At 45.6% G+C, this 26,352-nt stretch overlaps 1 protein-coding gene across 1 annotated transcript; it reads left to right on the plus strand.

The window, feature by feature from the left end:
- Window positions 1-613: 613 nt before the first annotated feature.
- On the plus strand, window positions 614-14,492 carry LOC310823984 (forkhead box protein N2-like; the record flags this gene model as incomplete). Its single annotated transcript, XM_083696902.1, has 5 exons — window positions 614-1,171; window positions 2,781-2,905; window positions 3,227-3,276; window positions 13,323-13,391; window positions 14,089-14,492. Exons 1-5 carry the CDS (start codon window positions 623-625, stop codon window positions 14,490-14,492), a joined length of 1,197 nt encoding a protein of 398 aa, XP_083553028.1. The 5' UTR covers window positions 614-622.
- Window positions 14,493-26,352: the final 11,860 nt, after the last annotated feature.

The following is a 26,352-nucleotide window of genomic DNA, read 5'->3' on the forward strand; positions in this document are numbered from 1 at the left end:
AGCCCCCAAACCCCTGCAAGATCACTCCGCTCCTCCACCTCGGCTGCCCGCCTGACACCGCCGCCTCTATGTGGATGCAGTGGCCGCGCTACTTGGTCACGGCTTTTCACTGTCCTGGCGCCCCGCTGGTGGAATGAGCTTCCCACAACGGTCAGGACTGCAGAGTCACTTCCGATCTTCCGCTGTAGATTGAAAACCCATCTCTTCAAGCTACATCTTAACAGTCCCTCCTAAAGACCGCTTGACCCTCACTACCCCCCCTATGCTAACCCTAACCCCGAGACCTCTTCACCCCTGTTACCCCCCTGTACAAGTTCTCTCCTGCTAATAAAATATATATTAAAAAAAAAAAAAGAAAAAACTAGCCTACTGGCATTACGACTGCCAATGGCACCTGGTGTGAGCATTGATTATTTTGTCTTATGATGACTGTTGGATAGATGATTCACTTACTTAAACAAATGTATTTGTTGTACGCTTTGGATAAAGGCGTCTGCTAAATGCCATAAATGTAAATGTAAAATGTAAATGTAGAAAGTTCTAGGTTGCCACTCTCATGCAGTAATTTTCTAACTAAATTAATAAAAAAATGTCTCTCCTGATTTCAGACCTCCTTGGTTTAATGGGTCCAATTATCGGGATGTCGCCGGATAAGAAAGCGGAAATTCTAGGTATGCAGGAAGAGTGGGCAGGCTTAAGGGGTGTGTGCGGGGCAGGGTCTCTTCCGGAGGCAGAGTGTGCCACCAGTCCATTGGTCACTTGTCTGGACCTTGCTGTGGGCTCTGAGGACGAGGAGCTGACCAACCTCAACTGGCTCCACGAGAACCTGCTCCAGAACTTTACCCTGGGGGGGTCCGAGGCTCAGTCCAGTGCCAGCCCACTCTTTGACATCGAGGGGGACCCTGGAGCACCACTGGGGCCTTCCTCCTCCTCATCTCGAGGCAGAGAGAGGAACTTGTTGAAATCCAAACCTCCTTTCTCCTTCTCCCTGCTCATCTACATGGCTATTGAGCAATCGCCCAGCAAGTCCCTGCCTGTCAAGGACATCTATGGCTGGATCCTGGAACACTTTACCTACTTTGCCAACGCCCCCACTGGCTGGAAGAACTCAGTGCGCCACAACCTGTCCCTCAACAAATGCTTCTGCAAGGTGGAGAAGGGCCTGGGGAAGGTGAGTGGACAAGTACAAATGACTACAGTTGGTTTTGACACACTTCACTGTGGTTCACACTGAGCACAGAACCACAGTGAACAGTGAGAATATAATGGAAACCTTACGTTTGTTAGGTTCTGACATCAGTTTATCGACTGCTTTTACCATCTCCCCAAGGAATTCAGAGCAAGTTCTCATTCAGACACTGTGTAAGGTGATGTCCTGTCATCATCATTCAGTATTGTCTAAAATTCTAATAGAGCTACATTTAGCCAGTTTGTTGATGTACCCTGTCCCATGGAGATTCTAAGTTCCCCCATGCAATGTTCTTAAACCTAGCTGCAGTCTTGTTGACTAGCTACATACATTGACTGTGTGAGAATGTGTTGCAGTTGTGCTGCTGTGTGGCTCTGGTGACAGTGGCTGGGGATGTAAAGCACCCGCTTTACTCCCCTGTGATGAGGGTGGAATCCAGTCAAGGTCACGGACCCTCATTCAGAGGAAATGCTAGCACAGCACTAAGATGGGGCTTTATCTTTCCCTGCACCTTACTGCAACTGTATCACCACCAGGCAGAGGACAAGCCCACAGCTGAAGACCTGACCTACATAGACTGAGAGGAAGGGGAAGGAAATGCTAGAATGTGAGGGGAAAAAGTGGAGCATGGAAGAAAGAACTGTTGGTTAACTGCTAATTTGTGTGTTGCACATCATTCATTCATGAAGACTGGTGGTGGGTTTTGGACATGAGCTTCAGTTTCACCACTTACAGTACTAGTGGTTATTGTCACTAGTGAAGCCTGGGGTGTGTTGAGCTGCACCTGGCTGAGAGCTGATATTGTCGTACCCCGGCTGCATCCATCTGAGAGACCAGCACCAGTTTCACATGACACTGCCTGGTGGTTTCCGTTGCCATTTCCTCCTTCCTGCTTATGAGCTGGCTGGTCATCTGAGTTAAGGTTATATTCCTCCTCCTCCCTCCTACTCCTACTAGACCGGGCTGGAACGCAACGCCCAGAGATCCATGATCATCACACACTCACTCACTCACTCACTCACTTCGCATATGCACAGCACAGGAGGACATAGTCATTCTTTGTAAATTCGAATTCCTTTTTTTTGGCGTTACATATGGTATTAGCTTCCCCAAAAATGGTATATGACAGTACACCAATACAACGTTGAAACTTCATTAGCCTGATTGTGTGCAATAGCAATACTCTGCTTACTTCAAAGTGATCAGTGAAGTCAGACAACCTTCCTTGAGTAAAAAGACTCTAGCCCTTTAATGATGCCGTGGACCGTGTGGCATGTTCATCGCCAGTTTTCCTAACAACTTGCAAATACCCAGCAGGGTCCGGATTGATAATGATATACTTAGGTGTATAGGTGTACTTATAATTTGGCAACTCAAACCCTCATAAGACTCAACCATGTAGTTCAAGCAGCTGTTCTGGGTGTTTGTTGGATATCTGCTGGAAAAAAACCTGCTGGATATCATAACTTACCGATGAGCAAAAAAATCTTTTATTTGTAACTGGGTCTCTTGAAATCAATAATCTCTTTAAAAAATCACAATTGAACTTCTTCCATTCATGTCTAATGTGGCGTATGATGTTTGTTTTCAGGTGAATGGAAAGGGTTCTCTCTGGTGTGTGGATCCTGAGTACCAGCCCAACCTGTTTCAGGCCCTGAAGAAGCAGCACTTCCCTCCTGCACATGGCTTCTGCACACCACCTGCCTCCCCACCCAGGTTAGCCCTGACACCCACCCACACAATACTCACTGACCCAACGTCCCGGGCCATGTACCAGAGAACATAGGGCAGGAGGCCCCAAACGCCTTGGTTGATATGCTGAATTATCAGAGTGAACATACTGTAGGGCAGGAAGTCCCATTAATATAATTATGATACTGAATAAAAAATTATGAACACATTAACATTTTTGTTTTCTTGAAAGTAAGAACAAGGGCTATACAATTCTTACACCTTGTCCACACCACAATCAGTCTCCTGTTGAGTGAATTTGGTTCATTCTCTCACTGTCCCGGTCTGTCTTTTTCTCCTCCATAGTGCCTCCTCACCTCCCCGCCACCTCTTCCTGCAGGGCTGTTCCCTCAAAGGTGAGTCATTTACATTTATGGCATTTAGCAGACGCCTTTATCCAAAGCAACTTACAACAAATACATTTGTCTAGGTAAGTGAATCATCTATCCATCAGTCATCATAAAAAAAAGTAATTATGCGAGGACCAAGGGCTATTGGCAGTCACAATGCTAGAAGAAGGAAGAATTACTTTATTATTATTTTATTTTTTAATGTATTTACAGGAGAGAAACTTGTACAGTGGGGTAGTGGGGATGAAGAGGTCTTTAGTAGGGACAGTTAAGATGTAGCCTGAAGTGATGGGTCTTTAATCTACGGCGGAAGATAGGTAGTGACTCTGCAGTCATGAGAGCAGTGGGAAGCTCATTCCACCAGCGGGGCACCAGGACAGTGAAAATCCGTGACCGAGTAGCGTGGCTGCTGCATCCACATAGAGGCGGCGGTGCCAGGCGGCCAGCCGAGGTGGAAGAGCGGAGTGATCTTGCTGGGGTTTGGGGGCTGACCATTGCTTGCAAGTAGGGAGGGGCTGTTCCCTTTGCCGCCCGGTAGGCGAGCACCAGGATCTTGAATCTAATGCGAGCTGCTACTAGCCAGTGAAGGGTGCGAAGGAGGGGGGTAACATGGGAGAATTTGGGGAGATTGAACACCAGACGGGCGGCAGCATTCTGGATGAACTGCAGAGGCCTGATGGCGGAGGCAGGGAGCCCGGCCAAGAGTGCGTTGCAGGCGAGAGATCACAAGTGTTTGGACCAAAAGTTGTGCTGCTTCTCAGGTGAGGAATGGACGTATCCTTTTGATGTTGTAGAGGAAGAATCTACAGGAGCGTGCTGTCGCTGTCAAGGATCACCCCAGGGTTCTTGGCTGTCCGGGAGGAGGTCACAGTAGAGTTCTCTACTGTGATGGAGAAGTCTTGGAGAGGGCAAGCTTTCCCCGGGAGGAAGAGCAGCTCAGTCTTGTTTAGGTTGAGCTTGAGGTGGTGGGCTGACATCCAAGCAGAAATGTCTGCAAGACACGCAGAGACACGTGTTGCCAACTGTGAGTCAGAAGGGGGGAAAGAGAGAAAGAGTTGAGTGTCATCTGTGTAGCTGTGGTAGGAGAAACCATGAGGAAATTACCGAGCCAAGAGATTCGGTATAGAGGGAGAACAGTAAGGGCCCAAGGACAGAGCCCTGGGGGACCCCAGTGGTGAGGGCTCGTGGAGAGGACAGCGATCCTCTCCATGTCACCTGGTAAGAGCGATCGACCAGGAGAGTGCAGAGCCAGAGATGCCCAGTTCTGAGAAGGTGGAGAGAATGATCGGGTGGTTTACTGTGTGCAGCAGACAGGTCCAGAAGAATGAGAACAGAGGAGAGGGAGGAAGCTCGAGCAGAGAACATCTCATTCCATCTTCCTCTTTCTTGTGTTCTTCACTCTCTCTGAGAGGTTTTGAGAAACTGACTCCATGAGAGGCTCCAGTGTTTAGTGTAAATAAGGTTTAGGTGCACATGAAACAAAGGACCCCATACACATAAACAAAGCACACTGGTGCAGAGATTCTTGTAAATTTGATTGATATTCAATTTGATCCAGTTTTAGCTCTTGCATGTGATTTCAAATTCACATGATGTTGCTGCTGCATATTTCATGCATCATTGGCTGAAGACATTCAGCATAGTCATGCCTTCATCCTCAACTGTCATTTAGTCTGTCTGTCTGTCTGTCTGTCTGACTGACTCTCGTTTTGTAACCTTGACTACAGAGGCCTTGATGTTGCTGTTGCTGAGCACAAAGCAGTCAGTCTCGACTCTAGATGTTTATAAATAATTTACGGCCCCTGAAGTGTGGTGCGGGAGCAAGGAAACCTCCCTTCAGCCCCACTGCTCCCTGCTTGACTGGCCCCAACCAGGGCCGTAGCCAGGGTTTTGAAATAGGTGAGGTCCAGAGTAGGAATGCTTTTTTTTTTTTTTTTTGCCCTCGCAAAGCACGCCCTGCCGGGAGGTTTCTATGTGTCTGCCAAAGGGCTCTTGAGGCTGCAATTGTGCACAATAATAAACAGGGGAAATGTCTGTCTTGCTCACGCACAGTGAACTCTGTCTATGATGGCTAGCCTATTTATTAACCCTAACCCTAGAAAACCTGCATTTTTGGATGAGCAGAATTCATACCAAAATGACACTGTAACGAGGTCCTTGAACACAGAGGCGGACTCAGTGGTGGTGATAAGGGAAACCCTGTTTATTTAGACTGTTCCTTCTTCTCATCCGTACTCAGGTCCTGGTCGACTTTCCAGTCTCAGCTTTTCAGCCTCCCTCTCCCCAAAGCAGAGGCACACACATCTTAAACCATTTCGTTAACGAGGCTTCATTCGCAACAGGTGTGCAACGAAGCCTCGCTTCCGTAACCCTTGCCACGGTCCTGTAGCTCCCTCTACAGGGCGAAAGGCTGCATGTCCCCCCACCTCCCGACACAGGCCGGGGACACGACGGCCGACAGCCTACTCCCCCCCCCCTGCACGGGAGAGGAAGTCTGCCACGACCATCTGCGCCCCCGGTCTGTGCACGACCGAAAAGTTGAAGGGCTGCAACGCGAGATACCACCGGGTGATCCTCGCGTTCACATCCTTCATGCGGTGGAGCCACTGGAGGGGAGCATGGTTGGAATAGAGGGTGAAAGCGCGACCCAGCAGGTAGTAGCGGAGGGCGCCGACCGCCCACTTGATGGCGAGGCACTCCTTCTCCACCGTGCTGTACCGGCCCTCCCTCGCCGACAGTTTGCGGCTTAGGTACAGCACCGGCCGGTCAGCCCCCTCCACCCGCTGGGTCAGCATTGCTCCCAGGCCTCTATCCGACGCGTCCGTCTGTAGGGAGAAAGGGACGTTAAAATCAGGCGCATACAGGACCGTTTCTCCAGAAAGAGCGCCCTTAAGGGCCTAGCCCGACCATTCGACCGGATCCGGGGCACCCTTCCGGGTGAGGTCCGTCAAGGGACTGGCCAGCTCTGAGAAGCCCGGCACGAACTGCCGGCAATAGCCAGCCAGCCCCAGGAACGCCCTCACCTCCTTCTTAGTCTTGGGCCGCGGAGAGGCGGCGATGGCCGCAGTCTTTTCAACCTGCGGCCGCACCTCCCCTCGACCCAAGTGGTACCCCGGATACCGGATCTCCCTCCGCCCGATCACACACTTTTTCGGGTTGGCCGTCAGCCCCGCCTGCCTCAGGGACCGCAGAACAGCAGCCACACGCTACATATGCTGCGCCCAGGTGTCACTGTAAATGACAATGTCATCCAGATAGGCAGCAGCATAGGCAGAGTGCGGCCGCAGAATGCGGTCCATTAAGCGCTGGAAAGTGGCTGGGGCCCCGAACAACCCGAAAGGGAGCACCGTGAACTGATACAACCCGAGCGGAGTGGAGAATGCAGTCTTCTCCCGGGATACCGGCGAGAGGGGAATCTGCCAGTATCCCTTCGTGCAATCCAATGTCGTAAAAAACCTGGCCGTGCCAAGCCGGTCCAAGCGCTCGTCAACCCGGGGCATCGGGTAGGCATCGAATTTGGAGACCGCATTAACCCTTCGATAATCCACACAGAACCGTATAGACCCATCCGGCTTGTTGACAAGCACAATGGGGCTACACCAGTCACTGCGGGACTCCTCGACCACACCCAGCTCCAGCATGGCTTCCAATTCCTTGCACACAATGTCTTGTTTGTGTACCGGCAGCCTATAGGGACGCGTGCGCACCGTTAAACCCGGCTGCGTTTCTATATGGTGGTCGATAAGCATAGTCCGACCGGGCAGGGGAGAGAACACGTCAGCGAACCTAGCTTGCAAATCTGCAACGTCCGTGGCCTGGCTATCAAGAGAGGTGGTTATCAATACCGACCAGAGTGCTAACTTTTGATTTTGGGACTTCCGGTCCGAACTCATCTCTCTCTGGAATTATTGTAGCCAGAGCAACAGTGACCACGTCGTTCAATTTTTTAAGGAGATTTATGTGATACACCTGCAAGCTATCCCCCCGGTCCGAGCGCACTACCTCATAATCCACGTCCCCCATGCGACGTGTGACCACAAACGGCCCTTGCCACTTCGCGAGTAATTTTGTGCTGGAGGTGGGTAACAGTACGAGCACCTTGTCTCCCGGTGAAAATTCTCGCAGGTTAGTTCCCCTGTTGTAGAGGCGCTTTTGACGCTCCTGGGCTTGCTGCAAATGCTCGCGTGAGATAACCCCCCTTCCTCCCAATTTTCTTTAAGAAGGTCTAGGACACCCCGGGGCTTCCGCCCGTAGAGTAATTCAAACGGGGAAAACCCGGTGGAAGCTTGGGGAACTTCCCGTACCGCAAACAGCAGGGGATCTAGCCATTTATGCCAATTCCGACTATCCTCGTGCACAAACTTCCGGATCATCGATTTCAAGGTCCGATTGAACCGCTCACAAAGGCCATCCGTGGCCGGGTGGTAAACACTGGTTCGAATCGCCTTGATGTTTAACAACCCGTACAGTTCCTTGAGGGTGCGTGACATAAAATTGGTGCCCCGGTCGGTGAGAATCTCTTTCGGGATTCCCACCCAGGAGATCACTTGAAACAATGCCTGTGCTACGCTCCTGGCAGAAATATTGCGCAGCGGTATTGCCTCGGGTTATCGGGTTGCGTAATCTATCAAGACCAACACAAATCGATATCCCTGTGTACACGATGAAATAGCCTGATAATATCCATGGCAATGCGGTCGAATGGGTTCTCGACCAATGGTAAGGGCCGCAACGGGGCCCGGGGAATGGCTGGGGGATTTACCAACTGACATTCGTGACAGGAAGCGGACCACCTACGCACCTCTGCCCGAATTCCCGGCCAATAAAATCGAGCCATTATACGGTTTAGTGTCTTATCATAACCTAAATGGCCCGACGTGGGAAAACGGACTGTTGAAAACGGACTGTTCCAGCTGCTCCGGTCAGGCAAACGCCTTCGCTGTTAGGCAGTAAGAACAGAGAGACTAAGACTGAGTTTCTTCCCCCACGCCATCAGGATCATCAACGATGACCCCACCAGTGCCCCCCTCAAGTCACTCACACACATAATCATCCATCCGCTGTTTATATTGCTTATACTGTTCATATTGTTTATACTGTTTATACTGTTCATACTGTTTATATTTTTTCGTACTTCTATTTTATTTTAAAACTTATTGTATTGTTGCACTACTCTGTGGCACTGTCACTTTTGCATTTCAGAATCTTGAATCTTGAATCTTGAAATGAGCCGCCTGGAAGACCATTTCCCGGCGGCTACGGGGAACCAACAACTGGGTTACTTCCTCCTGACTATGTGAGTCACGACTCACTCGGTATAACCTGTCGCTGATGATCGCAAAATAGGGGTGGGCACGCACTGTGTCTGGCCGTACCAAAGTACCATCAATCGCTATCACTTGGTCATAGGCCGATCGTAGGGTCTTGTCACGAAATTGCTCGAGGGGGAAGTCACCTAGCAGCGGGTAGTTCGGCGAGGAAATCTCGGGTTGAGACCCCCCCGCCGGCTCCGGCTCCTCGGCAGTGTCGCGAGGCGCCGCCTCAGCACAGAGCACATTACACGCCTCACACCTCCCTCTCTGTCGTGCACGCACCCCGGTAGCCCGCTTTACCGCTTGAGGAAACCCCTCCCAGTCTACACCCAGAACAAGGGGATGCGTGAGGCGCGGGCTAACCGCCGCCTGTACACTATGCTTTTTTCCCTCATAATGAATTTCGATAGCGACAACAGGATATTCGTGAATGTCCCCATGCACACACTTCACCAACACCCTCGATGCCTTTAACAATGCCCCCGGTCGAACCAGGCGCTCCTGGATCATGGACTGCATGCAGCCCGAATCCAAGAACGCCTGGTGCGTATCGTGTTGTATCCTTACCGGAACACAATACGCCTCTCCTGGTCCGGGGGGAGGGCCCGGTATGTTGCCGATGCGGACGACCTGCCCCACCTCCATCACTGGGCAATCCGCCTGGACGTGGCCCGGCCGCCCGCAGCGCCAACACACCCCCCCTGCCGCTCTGGGTGCATCTTGTGGGGCCAGGGCTGGTTCTCGATGTGTCTGCCCCTGCCATCTTGTCCACGGCCCCTTCCGGGGGTTGGTCGCCGGGGCTCCCACGGCGGGAGGGAAAGATGGTCCTCCGCCAAGGTAACGGCGGCCGCGAGATCCTGGGGCCGGTGGTACTAGACCCAGGCGGCAGTCCGGTCCGGGAGCCCCGTGAGGAACTGCTCCAACACCGCCGAGCTGTTCCCTGGGTCCAGCCACCGCCATGCGCTGTCCCGCAGCCGCTGGGCGTAGGCAAACGGCCGGCTCCCCTCCTCCATCGTCAGGGCCCAGAACCGGCGACGGTGTTCCTCCGGGGTGAGGCCCAGGTGGTCTCGAATTGCCCGGGCTAGGGAGGGATAATCCCGCTGGGCGGCCGCTGGCAGGCTGTGGGCAGCGAGCTGTGCCTCGCCTGACAGGAGGGGCAGCAGATGGTGTGCCCACGCGCCGTCCGGCCACCCCGAGATCCTCGCCGTCCCCTCGAACACCGCCAGGAACGCCTCCGGGTCATCCAGGTCCCCCATCTTCTGGAGGTGGACCTTGGGAGGACCTTGTGCCGACCCGGGCGCCGGCCCCGCTTTGATGGCCCCGACGAGCTCCCGGAGGAAGGCACGGTCCTCAGCCCTCGCTGTCGCCATCTCTCCCATCGCGGACTGCTGCTCCTGCTGTAGGTGGGCCCGCTGCTCCAGGATGAGGGCCGTCCTTGCGATGGCCGCGCTTAACGCCTCCATTTTTTCTCTTTTATTTTTTTATCCACCTTCACTCTGTGCCCCTCGTTGGGCGCCATTGTAACGAGGTCCTTGAACACAGAGGCGGACTCAGTGGTGGTGATAAGGGAAACCCCGTTTATTGAGACTGTTACTTCTTCTCATCCGTACTCAGGTCCTGGTCGACTTTTCAGTCTCAGCTTTTCAGCTTCTTCCCCTCCGAAGCAGAGGCACACACATCTTAAACCATTTTGTTAACGAGGCTTCATTCGCAACAGGTGCGCAACAAGCCTCGCTTCCGTAACCCTGGCCACGGTCCTGTAGCTCCCTCTACAGGCCGAACGCTGCATGTCCCCCCACAGACACCTACAAACACAACCCAAGCTATACAACTACACACAACTCATGATCTGTACTTAAATACATACAGAGGGACCTGTTGGCAAAAATACTTTTATTAAAGCTGCACAATTTGTCAAAGTCATAATTTACTCTCACTCTTCTGTCTGTGTGTGTGTGTGTGTAAACTAATATAGAATGATAGTGATAGAATCAACACATAGAAAACACACAAATGGCAAAGTTTGCTGCACATGGCGATTTTCAAGTTAAAAAAAAACTTTGTTCTGTAATTTTATCAACTTTACTGTCGATAAATATAAAAAAATATTGATTCTCCCCTGCTCTGCTGTGTGTGTGATGTTTGGTTGAAGAACACACTTGCTACAGGCCGTTCACTAGCCTCCCTTGTGTTGATTTCATGCATACATGATCAACACATCCACTTCTTCACTACTTCCTCTGCACGTCTTGGCTCACTGAAATTACAGAAATTAAGAAAGACAGATACAGACACACATAAGTTATGATTAGTTAGTGCAAATGCGACAGGGAAATATTGGTATACTAATCTTCACAACATGCATTAGGACTACCTTTTGGAAGGCTAGCTGGATCCTCCTGTGGCCAGAGGCATCCCACCGCCTGAGAACTCTCTCCTTGTCAATTCTCACTTTACAGTGAACATGCATAAGCGCCAGTCCTGTGAGCCGTTCATTGGACATGCTTGCTCTGAGCCAGGTTTTGAGCCTTCGCATGGCAGAGAATGACCTTTCGCAGGCACATGTTGTCACTGGAAGTGTTAGAAATATTTTCAATATACATTTTATGTTGGGAAAGAGGGTTAGGGTTAGGGTTCTTGGTACCACTCTACCAGCTCTCCCTCCCTTTCTTCTGTCAGCTTTTTTTAGAGCTTTTGGTACCAGGTAAGCTGCTAGCATCGCAGGCTCATTCCTTCGAGAGAACCTGACATCCAGTTGACTAGTGATGTGGTCTATGAAAGGATAAAATAAATGTATTCTGTAGTGGTCTTCCACTGACTCTGTGGGTACGTTAGGCCTGTAGTTCTGTTTCACAGATATTCTCCGCTTGGCTGGGACCACATCGACAGAGTTGGCCAGGGCTGTGGCTTTTCGAAAACATGCACTGAATCCTCGCTCACATCTCTGTTTGGCTATGACTTCACGTACATTTCTTGCCTCCTCATATGCTTGTGATGATGTCCAAGTTAGTAGCCTGCAATTGTTTGGTGAGGGGCTGCATATAACCTAGGACATGGTTGGTAATCACAGCAGTAATTATAGTCTCGTATGATTCCATACTATGGAGGAGATTACTAGCCTTTCCAGAGATGGAGGTTGGTTCTGTCTCCATGCTCTTTAAAGCAGAATGTGCAGCAGTGAACTTTTCCACAAAAGCGCATAATGTGGTTGCTCTGGTGCCCCATCGGGTGTCTGACATCAACGGGATCCCTGCTGTCCTTGATTGGGCATCTTCTCTTCTGCACTCTTCCTGCAAGACGTCTTTCCTGGCACCTGTGGCTGAGAAGAACACAGCAATCCTTTCAATGATGGACATGGTGTTCCTCACTAAAGGAATGTCGGAGCAGCCATGCACCACTACCAAATTGAAAGCATGGCTCCTACAGTGGGTGTACACTGCCCTGGGGTACAGTTCCTGGATTCTCTTTTGCACCCCACTCACTTTTCCACTCATTGTAGAGGCCCCATCATAGCCTTGACCCATAAGGAAGGTTGCCTCTAGACCCCACTTTGTGAGCTGTCTGAGAATGGCTTCAGTTACTGTTGCTGCATCTTGCTTAAGTAAGGGACAGAAACCAAGAAAATCCTCTCTTATCTCAGTTTTTCCTTCCTCCTCCTCACTGACGTAGCGGACACATATGGACATCTGTTCAGTCCCACTTATGTCCATGGACTCATCGGCTAATACAGTGAAGTACTTGGCCTTCTTTATTTCCTTTAACAGGGTCTCTCTGACTTTCTCTGCACAGCATTCTATTAACTCATTCTGAGTTTGGGGGGAAAGGTATTTTCCATTTCGTGGTGCTGTCTGCAGATGTTGCTTTAGGGTGGAATCAAATTCTGCTTTCCAACTAACAAAGTGCCTAAAGTTCCCATTCTCACATTCACTTTCCCCCTCCCAGCTCCCCCGGAATGCTACATTTCGCTGACCAAGACACACGATTATGTCAATGATGGATAAGAGACTCTTACGATTGGCCATAACCTTTTCATCATATTTTTGGCTAATAACTGAGCCAATGTTCTTTTTATTTCCTTGGACTACAGACAGGAAGTTCTCTGCTAGTTCAGTGGCTCTTTGATGCCCCTCTGTCAAGCTATGCCTTGGGATAATGTCTCTCTTGTCACCAATCGCGTTCTTCCAGTCAGTGAAGCCCTTTGTAGTGAAGCTAAAGTTGCAACCCTTAACCTTATTAAAGACGAGGCAATGAGCACAATAGGCTGCATATTCATGAGGTGAGTAACGAAGCCAGTCATATTTTTTTTCTCCCACAGGACATTATATTTTAGCTGCTTTCCTCCAAATGCCCGATGGGGATACCTATGCTGTGCTGTTGCCACCCACTTATTTTGGAGCAGACAACTTTTCTCTGCATTTGTAAATGCCTGTGTGAATTTATTCTTTAATTTCACAGGATCAAAAGGATGTAAAATGACACCTGTTTCTCTGTGTTCCTTCTCAACTCCTGATTATACAGTTAACATGGCCGTAGCCAGCTATGAGGTCGGACCTCGGTAAAAATGTTGAATAAAAAAATATATCCGTTATATAGCGCCGTTTTCTTTTTTTTTTTTTTTTTTTTCTTCAAATTTTTACCGAGGTCCGGACCTCGGTGACCTCATAGCTGGCTACCGCCATGGCCCCAACATTGCTATTCCACCCCAGGACTGACCACCATGCGTTTTCTCTCCTCTTCCAGACTCTGACATAGATGCTGCCACTGCCATGATGCTCTTAAACTCTGCCCCCGGGCACCACGCCGATCCATGTAAGAGACTCCACTCCACCCCATCCCAGCCTATACCTCTCTGCCTCCACCCCAAGCCTCGACCTCTACCTCTGCCTCACCTTTTCACTCCTGCTCTTTCTCTTTGAACAACCTTACCATTGCTTTTGTCTCTTTACCTCGCCTATGTCCTTTATTGCTGCATCATATGCCCAGCATCTATGAATCTATGTTCACCTCTTATACTGTCCTCCTCCTATAATGTGAACTATTACTACATGCATACAGTGATGTCTTCTTTCTGAACATGTGCATCATCATTTTTGTCATTATAATGCTCTTGTCTACAGCGAACTCAACAGCACAGTAAAAATGTTTGATCAAATCCAGGTTGCATGGATATTCATATAAAACCCACCTCAGCTGAACAACTGGTGTAGAATTGCATTTCCCCCACGTCTTGTAATTGTCTTTATTAAGCGAAACATCTGCTGCTGCTGTTGTCGTGAATTGGCATAATTGCTGTTATTGGCAGAACATATTCCCTAGCTTGGGTGCATTTGATTAAAAACCCTTTGCTCCTCTCTTTGTCACACAAGTGACTGACTCACTGAGTTGTTGTATTATGTTGCTGTTACAGGGATATATTCTGTTTATCACCCTGTCTATCTCTCCGTGTGTCTGCTTCTTTACCTCTTCTTTTCCCCTCTCATTGCTCATCCCTCTCTTTATCTCCAAGATGACCCTGACAGTCCACTGGACCTATCCCGGCCGGACTCTGTCCAAGTGAGCAGTGATCCGAAGCAGGATCACAACTATAGCAGTATGGCTCTCCAGCGCTGCTCCTCCCACTCTTCCTCCTCTTCGCTCTCCTCTCTGGATGAAGGAGGCTGTGGCCTTGCCCCGACTCGTCGTGCTGGCAGCGAGGGCTTCCACAGTGATGAGGACTCTGACCTCGGGGATGAGAGGGGCAGCTATCCCCCTCGACGCCACTCCCCCTCCATCAAACGGCCTGCTGGCAAGAGGGTGCGACGCGAGGCCAAGCCAGAGCTAGATGAGGAGCTGAAGGAGGCTGCCGGCTCTCTACTGCACCTGGCCGGGATCCGCACCTGCACAGAGGCCAAAAAACTTAACAGGAAATGAGGATCCCCCCTCAGACTCTCAACCCTGTGACCCCTGACCATGTGTCCTTGTGTGCCGCCTCCTTTTTTGGTCACTGATTGGCCATTTTGAGCTTTATTTTGTTTGACACATGAGGATATCCCTATCCAACACAACAAATGGCAATAGTATCATTCACACAGGAGAACAAAGCCATATTGAGACTTTTGTAACTTGGAGGTATTTGTAACTTGGAGGTGAATGGGGTTGGATGTGGTGTTTGGGCTACTGAGAAACATCACAATACCTATCCAAATTAACTCCCTGCTTCTGCTGGTTTTGCAGATCATCGCAATTCAAGGAAAAGCTGAAAGTTTCATAACTCAAAGCATTGCATGTTTCCTCCTCAAACCTGTATCCTCTTCCAAGTGAACCTATTTATAAAGACAATTAGTGCATGTCTGTAACAAACAAAACCTAACCTCCTGTCAATTTCACCTTTTCTGTGCTGAAGAAAAAAAAGGGATTAGCAAGAAATGGAAATGATGGAAATCATTTATTTTATTTAACTGCTTAATTTGGTCATCTTAAATCAAGCTGGAGGTACTACCATGGCCAGAAGACTCTCTTCCAGTCCCCTATCCTGGGTGGATACTCCATAATGTTAGAACCTACTCTTGTTGCCCCAATCCTACTGTACTCATCACCTTCCTGCTCCATTCTGTGTTGTGTGTGCAAATGACATTTCACACTGGCCTTTTGTTATTGTTTCTGCTGACAACCTATGCGAGGTATAGTGTGACTAATCTGGCCCCAACATGGCAGTGTTGTGTGTGTGTGTGCTTTTAAGACTGTCAAACTGGTAGAATAGGAAAATGCCTGTATTTTGAGTTGCTTTCCGTAGGAGAAACGAAGAAAAGTCTGTAAATATTGTCATGGCTTCTGGCCTTGCCTTTTCCCCCAGAGTGTTAGACTGAAGGGTCGCAGTATGATCATATTTTCCCTTGATGTGCTGCTCAGTTTTTAATCATGTAGTCATCTACTCTGCATAGGTTTTCAGGCCAAATAGAAATACAAACAAGGATTTACTAACTGTACTAGTATACTTTTAGAGAGGTTGAATTTACATCATTATGAGAATTCAGGCCCTCCTGAAAGCTGTTGGCTGACCTTGTGACAGAGTTCATAGACTTGTTGGAAAAAAGAGGCCTTTGTCTTGTTTCACACCAAGGAAACACAAAGGGAAGGAGGGAGAGCAAAAAATAAGGAAGCACATACTCCCCTCTCAAGCTATAAAGCTATGTGTTTATTGCCAGTTGATTGCATGCAGTTCAGTTACGGGAAGTACAGGAAATTGCGACAAACTTGTGAAAAAAGCTACAGTGCTCATTGGGGCTTGCATTGGTAAACATAGGCCAAAGAGCCACATGTTCCTAGCTACTGCACAAACAACTGTAGTCTGTTTGCCTTTGTCATGAGCCAACTTGAGAGCAAAGTTCCACCGTTTTTCCACAAGTTATAATGTTAAACAAACAGATTGTGTGCCACATTGAAACGTTGTATAGATTGCATGACCAGTGCCAAACATTAATTTGTGCCACAGAAGGGAAACTGCCATGGCCATGGTCATCATGTTCCTCTTTCCTCAGTATTTCTGTGACTGACAGTAACATTGCCCTAGTTTTCAGAACCCTGCACACAGGAAATGGAGGAGGACTCTGACCTTGTGTTGTGACTTCGCCTGTAGTGTTTTTTTGTTGCTCTGAATAGGGAATTGTGTACTTAGAAGTAAGCAGTTCTCCAAAATATGATGTACATACACTGGTCTTACCTGGCTGTGAACTAAAAGAACAAATTGTTGTTCATTAATCATCAACTTATTTATGGTATTTAATTTATATGGACAATTGAATGCATCCTCTATCAAATAATGGTCATTTGAAGTGAGTAGAAAGGTTACCTGTGTATAGGGCCTTATTAGGCACCTTTATTTCTCTCCCTCTGGAAAATCATTTTGATTTAGACAATTTTGTTTTTTCTCAGTATATTTTACTGCCATAGACTAATACATTCACTATGTATTATAATGATAAAAAAATATAATGAGGAAGTATTTTGCCAATGTATGATTGTCTTTAGAGCAATTGTCTTTAGAGTGTTTTGTTTTTGGACTCGATAGAACACAATTGATTAACATTATTGATACTGAAAAAATGTATTGACAACATTGATGTATAGTGAAAGCAGATGTAGACATTTCAGATGAATGACATTCCCTATTGAGAATTCCTCTGGAAAGTTGAGTTGATCATAGACTTCACAGCCTTTATCTGAATTGTTATTGATTACATTCAGATATTCTGACTAAGTAGTCACACCATAGATAATAGTCGGCACTCTCTTTACATGTTAGGATCATGCCATTATAGAAATAATCTACACTTACTGCCACTGAACCCAAATTTCCTAGTGTTGCCCACAGTGTTTTAAAAGTCTTGTTATCCCATGGAAAGGCTAATTGAGGATAATTGTACTTGTTCATGCTGTAGCACTTAGAAGAAAGGTAGAAGAAGGAAGGTTATAGGGGGCACAAAGTCAAATTGAATTGACATTTTTTTTTTTTTTTTTTTTTAGAGGGATCTGTGGTTGAGCTATCTGCATGATTTGGAAACCTGACTTTTATTCACTGTGGAGAACTCACATGGTGACAGTGTTCACATGGTGATGTTTGCCAGACTCAAAGCTACATAGGATTTCCTCATTGTTTGAAAACTATTATAGAATATTGATTATGCGATTTTCAAAACTCAGTTGCAATTATTCTGGTTATTATGAGAATTTTGTCGCATTTAAACTAACTAACTAAAACTGCCAACCCAGTATCAGTTTGTGTCAGTTGTCTGCCATGTCTGTTAGACAGACACACCTTTTGGTTTTTGTATGCTAACCTCTTAATAAAGTTTATAAAGTTTATTTTTGCCAAAGATATGCAATTGCATTATATATGGTATTACAAAATAAAAAGGTTGTTTTATCAATGTTGCCTCAGTGTTATTTTTAAATGTTTTGGTTTTGCCATGCCATGTTACAATGGTCAGTCATCAAAGGTTCTATAACAAATTAGTAAGTCTGGGAGTACTGGGACAAACATAGGGATCACATCAACTTAATCTGTACATTTGGGAAACATCATTCTGCATTCAACTCCATTCAACTGGCCTGAACCATATCGAAATCAAATATTTTTTTTAATACAATTCTTGATCAACATTGCCACCTGCTGTGAGGAGGCCACAAGTGACTAGTATAATGAAAATGACTGGAGGTCCCAAAGGATAGCCGTTATTATATTGCCTTTGCTTAAATTGTCTTCCACATTACAAATTTCACAGCGCTTCACTATTTTATCACATGGTGTTAAATATGGTTAGAATTGGCACAATAATTCACCCATATACCAAGGGGCTCAACCTCCCATTCTGACAGGTGGAGAGTAATCTCTGTTTGCACTTCAGTTGTGTACAGACTAGATGCTTTGCCACCATCTTTCTCTCGTGTCTTTTTAAATACATCGACATGGAAGATAGGCAGAAATGCACCTTTCATTATTTATGCTTCATCAGATGTCCGAAGACACCTCCCTGTTATTTAACTAGTCATGGTGGGCTGCAGTATGAACACTGCGACTCTGAACAAGGGCTTGTCTAACTAGCCTCGGCCCATTGGCACAGCTTCTATTGTTCATTAGAGTCGTGTGTGTCTGCTGGAAGGGGGCCTCTCCCTACTGACTGCCTCAATTCAACTCATGAAATCAGGGCAACACTCCCTCCCCCAACATGGCCCTAGCAACCACACCACGCCAACAGTTACCAGGCAACCAGACAGCTGGAGAGCTGGAGCCACTGGCTGGGAGTGTGTGTGTGTGAGAGAGAGAGAGAGAGGGGGGGGGGGGGGGGATAGCAGAATGTGAGATTTTGTATGAGTCATAGCATGACACTGTAGTTTGTTTCTGTTGGCTTGCAAAAGGTGCAAATAAGCATTATTTTTTAATGAAAACTTCACGCAGGAATAACAACTGGCGCAGAGAGACTAAGATGTTTATTACAATTTATCCACAAATGATATGATTCCAGAATACAACTTAATTGAAAAGGATTACAATTTATCTTGTTTGATCTGTGTTCTCTGTGTGCTCAAATAAGCTCCATCTAGCTCCATTAAGACTTCTGGTTTCGCTTAAAACATGAATGGAAAGTGATCACAATATTTTCTCTTATTTTTGCTGAAATCACCACAAAATACCCAACAGAAAATATATACAATTTTGAAAAAAGTAATTTTGAGCTTCAAAATGTATATATTGATGGAATTACATGTCATTTCACACATGCCTATTATATTTGTATAAACTGTACAGAACTATTTTTTCAAAGATTTCAATACATCTCTGGTACCACTCTGCTCTGGAGCACTTCTAGAATGCATATCAGGTGAGTTTGAATCTAAAGCAATGTCATTGCAAATGTTGCTGCAAACCACTGTATTACTGCATGTGTAGAACACAAAGAGAACCTACAAATTCAGTTCCAAACCAACTCCTTTGCATCACTGCTCATTACTAATGAGTTACTCAATTGGACCAATCCATATATAGGCCCGTGTGATAGTGTGAATAGTTGGCATCATTGCCGAGACCATCCATCCATATTTAAAGTGCCTCTCTTAGCAGTGTTGGGGAAGCTACTTTACTCTGAAAATGTATTTAACTAGATTACCAATTACTTTACAAGGAAAGAAGTTGAACTACACTAAGGTTAGCCTTGAGAGAAATATAGTTTATCAAATGTGAGAAAACGTGTTCTTTATTTGAAGGAGAAGACAAACTACTTCTTACTTTTAGCTATTTATTTATATGTCAGAATTCTAGGCTTGTACAAGGACCACTTTTGGCGAAGAAAATCACAGTCAGCAAGCTGTTAATCTGTAACCAACCTTCCAAAAATGGATACATTCAAAATATCAAACGAAGCATTTTACAGTAAACAAAATGATTGTGATTGGCTATTTGGTTGGGGAGGAGCCACGGTTTAGACTTGGCTCTCCTCTCGTTGGTGTTTTAGGCTGGTCCCAGCCCCTGACACTCGATCCGTTCCAGGTAGAGATATCGCCGGTCCGTTCCCTCTGGGGAAAGAGTTGACCTGCTGAAGAAAACATACACCTACTCTGATTTGTCCTTTCCTAGCCTAATATTTTCCATTACATCATTCTTAAGTTATGTGTGTGTTGCAGCATCTATCTTGATGACCTGACCCTTACCTCTTCATGTATTAATCCAAGTACCATGGAACTAATGCTTGATTCATCTCTCATTTATCAACAGGCCATCACATTAGTAAATTTCAGATGATTAAAAAACATATTAATTCAATTGATTTGCATATGGAATATCAAATACAATTAGTAAATTTAATCACCCTAAATAAAGAACTGAATAGCTTTATTTACTTGTCTGCTACTGAGCATTATAATGCAACTGTTTTTATAAAAATAATTTCTAACAAAACCCTCCTTTCACACCTTTTAAGGTGTGAACCAAAAATAAACTGTTTTTTATAAAAAAAAATCTCAACAAAACCCTCCTTTCACACCCCTTAAGGTGTGAACTAAACCTTTACCACAGGAGTCTTGGGTGTTGCGGTCTCAGGCTCTGCCTCCACCTGCCGTACCTGGTTAGACAAAACTCGAGACAAGTTAGTCAATGCATTCATGTAGTCATTGCAATTTATGTGCCAAATGTCTAAGGACGGCAGGTGGCCTCCATGTCTTGGAGGACCTGGCATTTGAGCGACCTGTCAACAACTCATGGGGCGTTAGATGTGTTTTGCTGTTTGATGAGTTCCTCATTAACATCAGTGCTAGGGGAAGTGCATCTAGCCAATGTTAATCTTGTGTCGTGGCATACTGGTTGGGAATGAGTTCATTCCTTAGCCATTTTACTTCAGTGCTGGCTGTCTCTTTTTTACAGGGAGTGGCTTCCACCCACTTAGTGAGCCTATCCACCATTACCAGTAGGTATCTGTAGCCTTTCACTCTGTTGTCTGCACCCATATCTGATGTCCTTGAATGGTGCGTCTGGTACTGGGAACTTTCCCATGGGACACTTGTAGACCATCTTTGGGTCGTGGTCATTGCATGTGTCACATTCTGTCATATAGTTTTCCACCATGCTGGTCATGTGTGGATGAATTTTGATTTTAATCAAATTAGTGTCAATCAGCGGCCTGTATAGATGGGGTCAAGCAGTAGTTCCAAAACTTGAACACTATATGGAGCTAATCAGTAATTGCTGAACATAAACATTAAATGGAGCTTAATCATTAATTACTGAACATGAACACTAGTTGGAGCTAATCAATAATTGCTAAACATGAACATTAAATGGAGCTAATCAATAAAGCTGAACTTGAACACTAGATGAAGCCAAAACACTAGTTGCTCTGCTTTAAGGAAGTAACGAGACAAAGAAAACTTTTCAGGGTGGGGCCGGCCTCCCACTTACTGAACAACCACAACAACAGTAGAGCGAACGCTCGCACAATTTTTATAACAGTTTACACCAACATGTTTTCATCAGTATGTCACTTTCTTTTACTTTCAAACACAATTACTCTCCAAACGCTCTCACCTCCCTCAGCTTCAATGCTTTACTTACTCACACAACCTGGTCCCATACGCTCTCCACTCATAACAACATTAACTCTAACACACAACAAATATAATTTATCAGGACTTTAACCTGAATGGGACTTTAACCCAAAACAAAAAATTTACAGGGACTTTAACCCTGAGGGCCTCTAACCCAGAACAATAGAATTTACAGGGACTTTAACCCTGAGGGCCTCTAACCCAGAACAATAGAATTTACAGGGACTTTAACCCTGAGGGCCTCCAACCCAGAACAATAGAATTTACAGGGACTCTAACCCTGAGGGCCTCCAACCCAGAACAATAGAATTTACAGGGACTCTAACCCTGAGGGCCTCCAACCCAGAACAATAGAATTTACAGGGACTTTAACCCTGAGGGCCTCCAACCCAGAACAATAGAATTTACAGGGACTCTAACCCTGAGGGCCTCCAACCCAGAACAATAGAATTTACAGGGACTTTAACCCTGAGGGCCTCCAACCCAGAACAATAGAATTTACAGGGACTCTAACCCTGAGGGCCTCCAACCCAGAACAATAGAATTTACAGGGACTTTAACCCTGAGGGCCTCCAACCCATTTATCAGGACTTTAACCTGAAAGGACTTGAACCTAAAACAAAAAATTTACAGGGACTTTAACCCTGAGGGCCTCTAACCCATTTATCAGGACTTTAACCTGAAAGGACTTGAACCTAAAACAAAAAATTTACAGGGACTTTAACCCTGAGGGCCTCTAACCCATTTATCAGGACTTTAACCTGAAAGGACTTGAACCTAAAACAAAAAATTTACAGGGACTTTAACCCTGAGGGCCTCTAACCCATTTATCAGGACTTTAACCTGAAAGGACTTGAACCTAAAACAAAAAATTTACAGGGACTTTAACCCTGAGGGCCTCTAACCCATTTATCAGGACTTTAACCTGAAAGGACTTGAACCTAAAACAAAAAATGTACAGGGACTTTAACCCTGAGGGCCTCTAACCCATTTATCAGGACTTTAACCTGAAAGGACTTGAACCTAAAACAAAAAATTTACAGGGACTTTAACCCTGAGGGCCTCTAACCCATTTATCAGGACTTTAACCTGAAAGGACTTGAACCTAAAACAAAAAATTTACAGGGACTTTAACCCTGAGGGCCTCTAACCCATTTATCAGGACTTTAACCTGAAAGGACTTGAACCTAAAACACAAAATGTACAGGGACTTTAACCCTGAGGGCCTCTAACCCATTTATCAGGACTTTAACCTGAAAGGACTTGAACCTAAAACAAAAAATTTACAGGGACTTTAACCCTGAGGGCCTCTAACCCATTTATCAGGACTTTAACCTGAAAGGACTTGAACCTAAAACAAAAAATGTACAGGGACTTTAACCCTGAACAATAGAATTCTGACATATATTACTTTGATTGTTACATTTTCATTAACGGTTTCATTACGTATACATAGATTTGTAAATTTGGTAGTTGGTTTACTCTTACCTCCTCCACACTCACAGTCTACACTATTCAAAGTTAACTATGCAGAATTCGGTTTATAACAACAGGTTTCTGCTTACCTTTTTGTTTTTGGCCAGCCTCTGTGAGTGTTGAGGGGTTACAAGAAAACAACTCCGTCTGGCTTCCGTCTCCCGGACTTCGCCGTCGGTTCAATTCGGTCCAATTTCTTCTCTTCAAATCACGTCGGGACGTCACCAAATTTGTGAGAAAACGTGTTCTTTATTTGAAGGAGAAGACAAACTACTTCTTACTTTTAGCTATTTATTTATATGTCAAAATTCTAGACTTGTACAAGGACCACTTTTGGCGAAGAAAATCACAGTCAGCAAGCTGTTAATCTGTAACCAACCTCCAAAAATGGATGCATTCAAACAGTCAAACAAGGCATTTTACAGTAAACAGAATGATTGTGATTGGCTATTTGGTTGGGGAGGAGCCGCGGTTTAGACTTGGCTCTCCTCTCGTTGGTGTTTTAGGCTGGTCCCAGCCCCTGACACTCGATCCGTTCCAGGTAGAGATATCGCCGGTCCGTTCCCTCTGGGGAACGAGTTGACCTGCTGAAGAAAACATACACCTACTCTGATTTGTCCTAGCCTAGTATTTTTCCATTACATCATTCTTATGTTATGTGTGTGTTGGAGCATCTATCTTGATGACCTGACCCTTACCTCTTCATGTATTAATCCAAGTACCATGGAACTAATGCTTGATTCATCTCATTTAATGCTTGATTCATCTCAACAGGCCATCACATTAGTAAATTTCAGATGATTAAAAAACATATTAATTCAATTGATTTGCATATGGAATATCAAATACAATTAGTAAATTTAATCACCCTAAATAAAGAACTGAATAGCTTTATTTACTCGTCTGCTATTGAGCATTATGATGCAACTGTTTTTATAAAAATAATTTCTAACAATATGAAACGGCTGGAAGCGTATGTGATACTCGAAGAGTTACCGTGGGACACAGTACATTCTAGCACTGGAGTGGAGTTCAGACAGGGTTCTTATAGGGCGGTGATTGCAGATGGTTCGCAGGTGTGCTGAGTGGAGACAGGGAACAGGTGTGCTGTCGACTGGGAGGTGGACGCTCCAGCGATGATCGCCGGGGCCTCAAGGTGGTGCCAGAGGGCTGGTTAGGAGGGGGAACCGTAACAGGCCTAGAACCAAAGACAACCATGTTCTCCCATATGAAATGGATGGTTGTAGCCGATACACTATGTAGGCTATAATTTACTTATTCACAATCAGGCACGTAGGAAGGGGGGCTGCGGGGGTGTTTTTTAAATTATTATTACGTAATGTGTGTGACAATATGTGGAAGTCTATGTACGTCATTTAGGCTACTGGTTGCATTGTGTGTCAAAAGTCACCCAAATTGCATAAAAGGGGACGACGACGACATCTTCTGTCATTGTCGGAATTGGGACAAATAGTCCAAATGCAGTGTTCACCTTACTCCATCTCTATCTCGCATTACGTTGCTCTCTCTCACTATATGCGATTACTTTGTGTTGTGGTGTGCATTGACATAGGCGCCTACTAGACACAAGAGCTAGAGCGCAGGTTTGGATGAGTTTGGATTTGATATACTGACAATATCAATATATACAGTATACAGTGCCTATAGAAAGTCATCATACCCCTTTGAAATAGTTACTATATGTGTCGTACAGCCTGAAATCAAAACCCATTCAAAAAAATACTTTTTCCAGCTTTATGTACAAATTTAGCCATACAACATCAAACTAATGAAAAAAAAGGCGACAGTTCTGAAAATGTATAAAACATGAAAACAAGAATAACAGGGTTGTGAAAGTCATCAGTCCCCTGATTTAATACTTCGTAGAGCCACCTTTTGCTGCAATTACAGCCATCAATCTGTTTGGATACGTCTCTACTAGCTTTGCACACCTAGATTGGAGAATATTTGCCCATTCTTCCTTGCAGAATTGTTCAGTCAAATCAGCATCCATTTTCCCTTCAATCCTGACCAATTGCCCAGTCCCCACTGAAGAGAAACATCCCCACAACATAATGTTGCCACCACCATGCTTCACAGTAGGTATGGTGTGTTTTGGGTGGTGTGCTGTGTTTGGTTTTTGCCAAACAAAGCGCTTGGAGTTCAGTCCAAAAAGTTCAATCTTAGTCTCGTCAGACCATAAAACCTTTTTCCACATGGCAACAGAATCTTCCAGGTGTGTTTTTGCATAGCACAAACGAGACTGACTGTGGCACTTTTTCAGAAAAGGCTTCTTTCTTGCTACCCTGCCATACAGGCCACCTTTGTGTAAAGCTTGTGAGATTGTTGTCACATGCACAGACAGACCAGTCCCAGCCATAAAGACTTGTAAGTCCTTCAAAGTTGCCTTTGGCCTCTTGGTAGCTTCTCTGATCAATGTCCTCCTGGCTCGGTCATCCAGTTTGGACGGACGACCTGATCTAGGCAAGGTGTTGGTGGTGCCATACGCCTTCCACTTCTTAATGATGCTCTGAACGGTACTCAGAGGGATAGCTAAAAGCCTTCGAAATCTTTTTGTAGCCTTCACCTAACTTGTAGAATTTTTAAATGTTTTATTTTCACTTTGATGATGAGGGTTATAATGTGTACATACAGCTCAAAAAAGTTAGATTTGATTTATTTTAATTTCCAGGGTGTAATGTGACAAAAGGTAAAGATTTCACTGGGTATGATGACTTCTATAGGCACTGTAGGTGCAAGCATACAGCCATGCAATCTCCATAGATAAACATTGGCAGTAGATGGGTCGTACTGAATAGCTCAGTGACTTTCAACGTGGCACTGTCATAGGTCCAACAACTCAGTTTGTCAAATGTCTGCCCTGCTAGAGCTTCCCTGGTCAACTGTAAGTGCTGTTATTGTGAAGTGGAAACGTCTAGGAGTAACAACAGCTCAGCCGCGAAGCGGTAGGCCACACAAGCTCACAGAACGGGACTGCCGAGTACTGAAGCACGTAGCGTGTAAAAAATCGTCTGTCCTCAGTTGCAACACTCACTACCGAGTTCCAAACTGCCTCTGGAAGCAACTTCAGCACAAGAACTGTTCGTCGGGAGCTCATGGCCGAGCAGCCAACAAGGCAAGTTAGGCAAGTTTATTTATATAGCACATTCCATACACAGAGGCAATTCAAAGTGCTTTACATAAAATAGATAAAAAGGAAAGAGCATTAAAAAAAAAAAAAAAAAAAAAAAAGCATGAAAGTAAATAAAAAAAGCACAAAAAAGAATAAAATTGCATTTTAGTGGTGAGAGAGCAATTATTAGCAGCAATTTAGTTGTCTTTACCTTAGAATACCTATTCCCCGGGTGTTTGGGACTCTAACCCAAATCTTTATTTGGGAGGCAATTTAAGGCAAAGGCGAACATAAAGATTTTTAGCCCATTTTTGAAAGTAGCCAGAGTTGGGGCTGATCTAAGATCTTCCGGAAGTTTATTCCAGCTATGTGTAGCATAATAACTGAATGCTGCTTCACCATGTTTTGTTTTAATCCTAGGAACAGTTAGTAGACCGGTCCCTGATGACCTAAGAAGTCTAGAGGGTTCATAGTGTGGAAGCAAGTCAGCGATGTATTTTGGCCCTAAACCATTAAGTGATTTGTAGACAAGTAATAGTATTTTGAAGTCAATTCTATAACACACTGGTAGCCAATGCAAAGACTTGA

The sequence above is a fragment of the Argentina silus genome, assembly GCF_951799395.1.
Source record: "Argentina silus genome assembly, chromosome: Y".
NCBI lineage: Eukaryota > Metazoa > Chordata > Actinopteri > Argentiniformes > Argentinidae > Argentina > Argentina silus.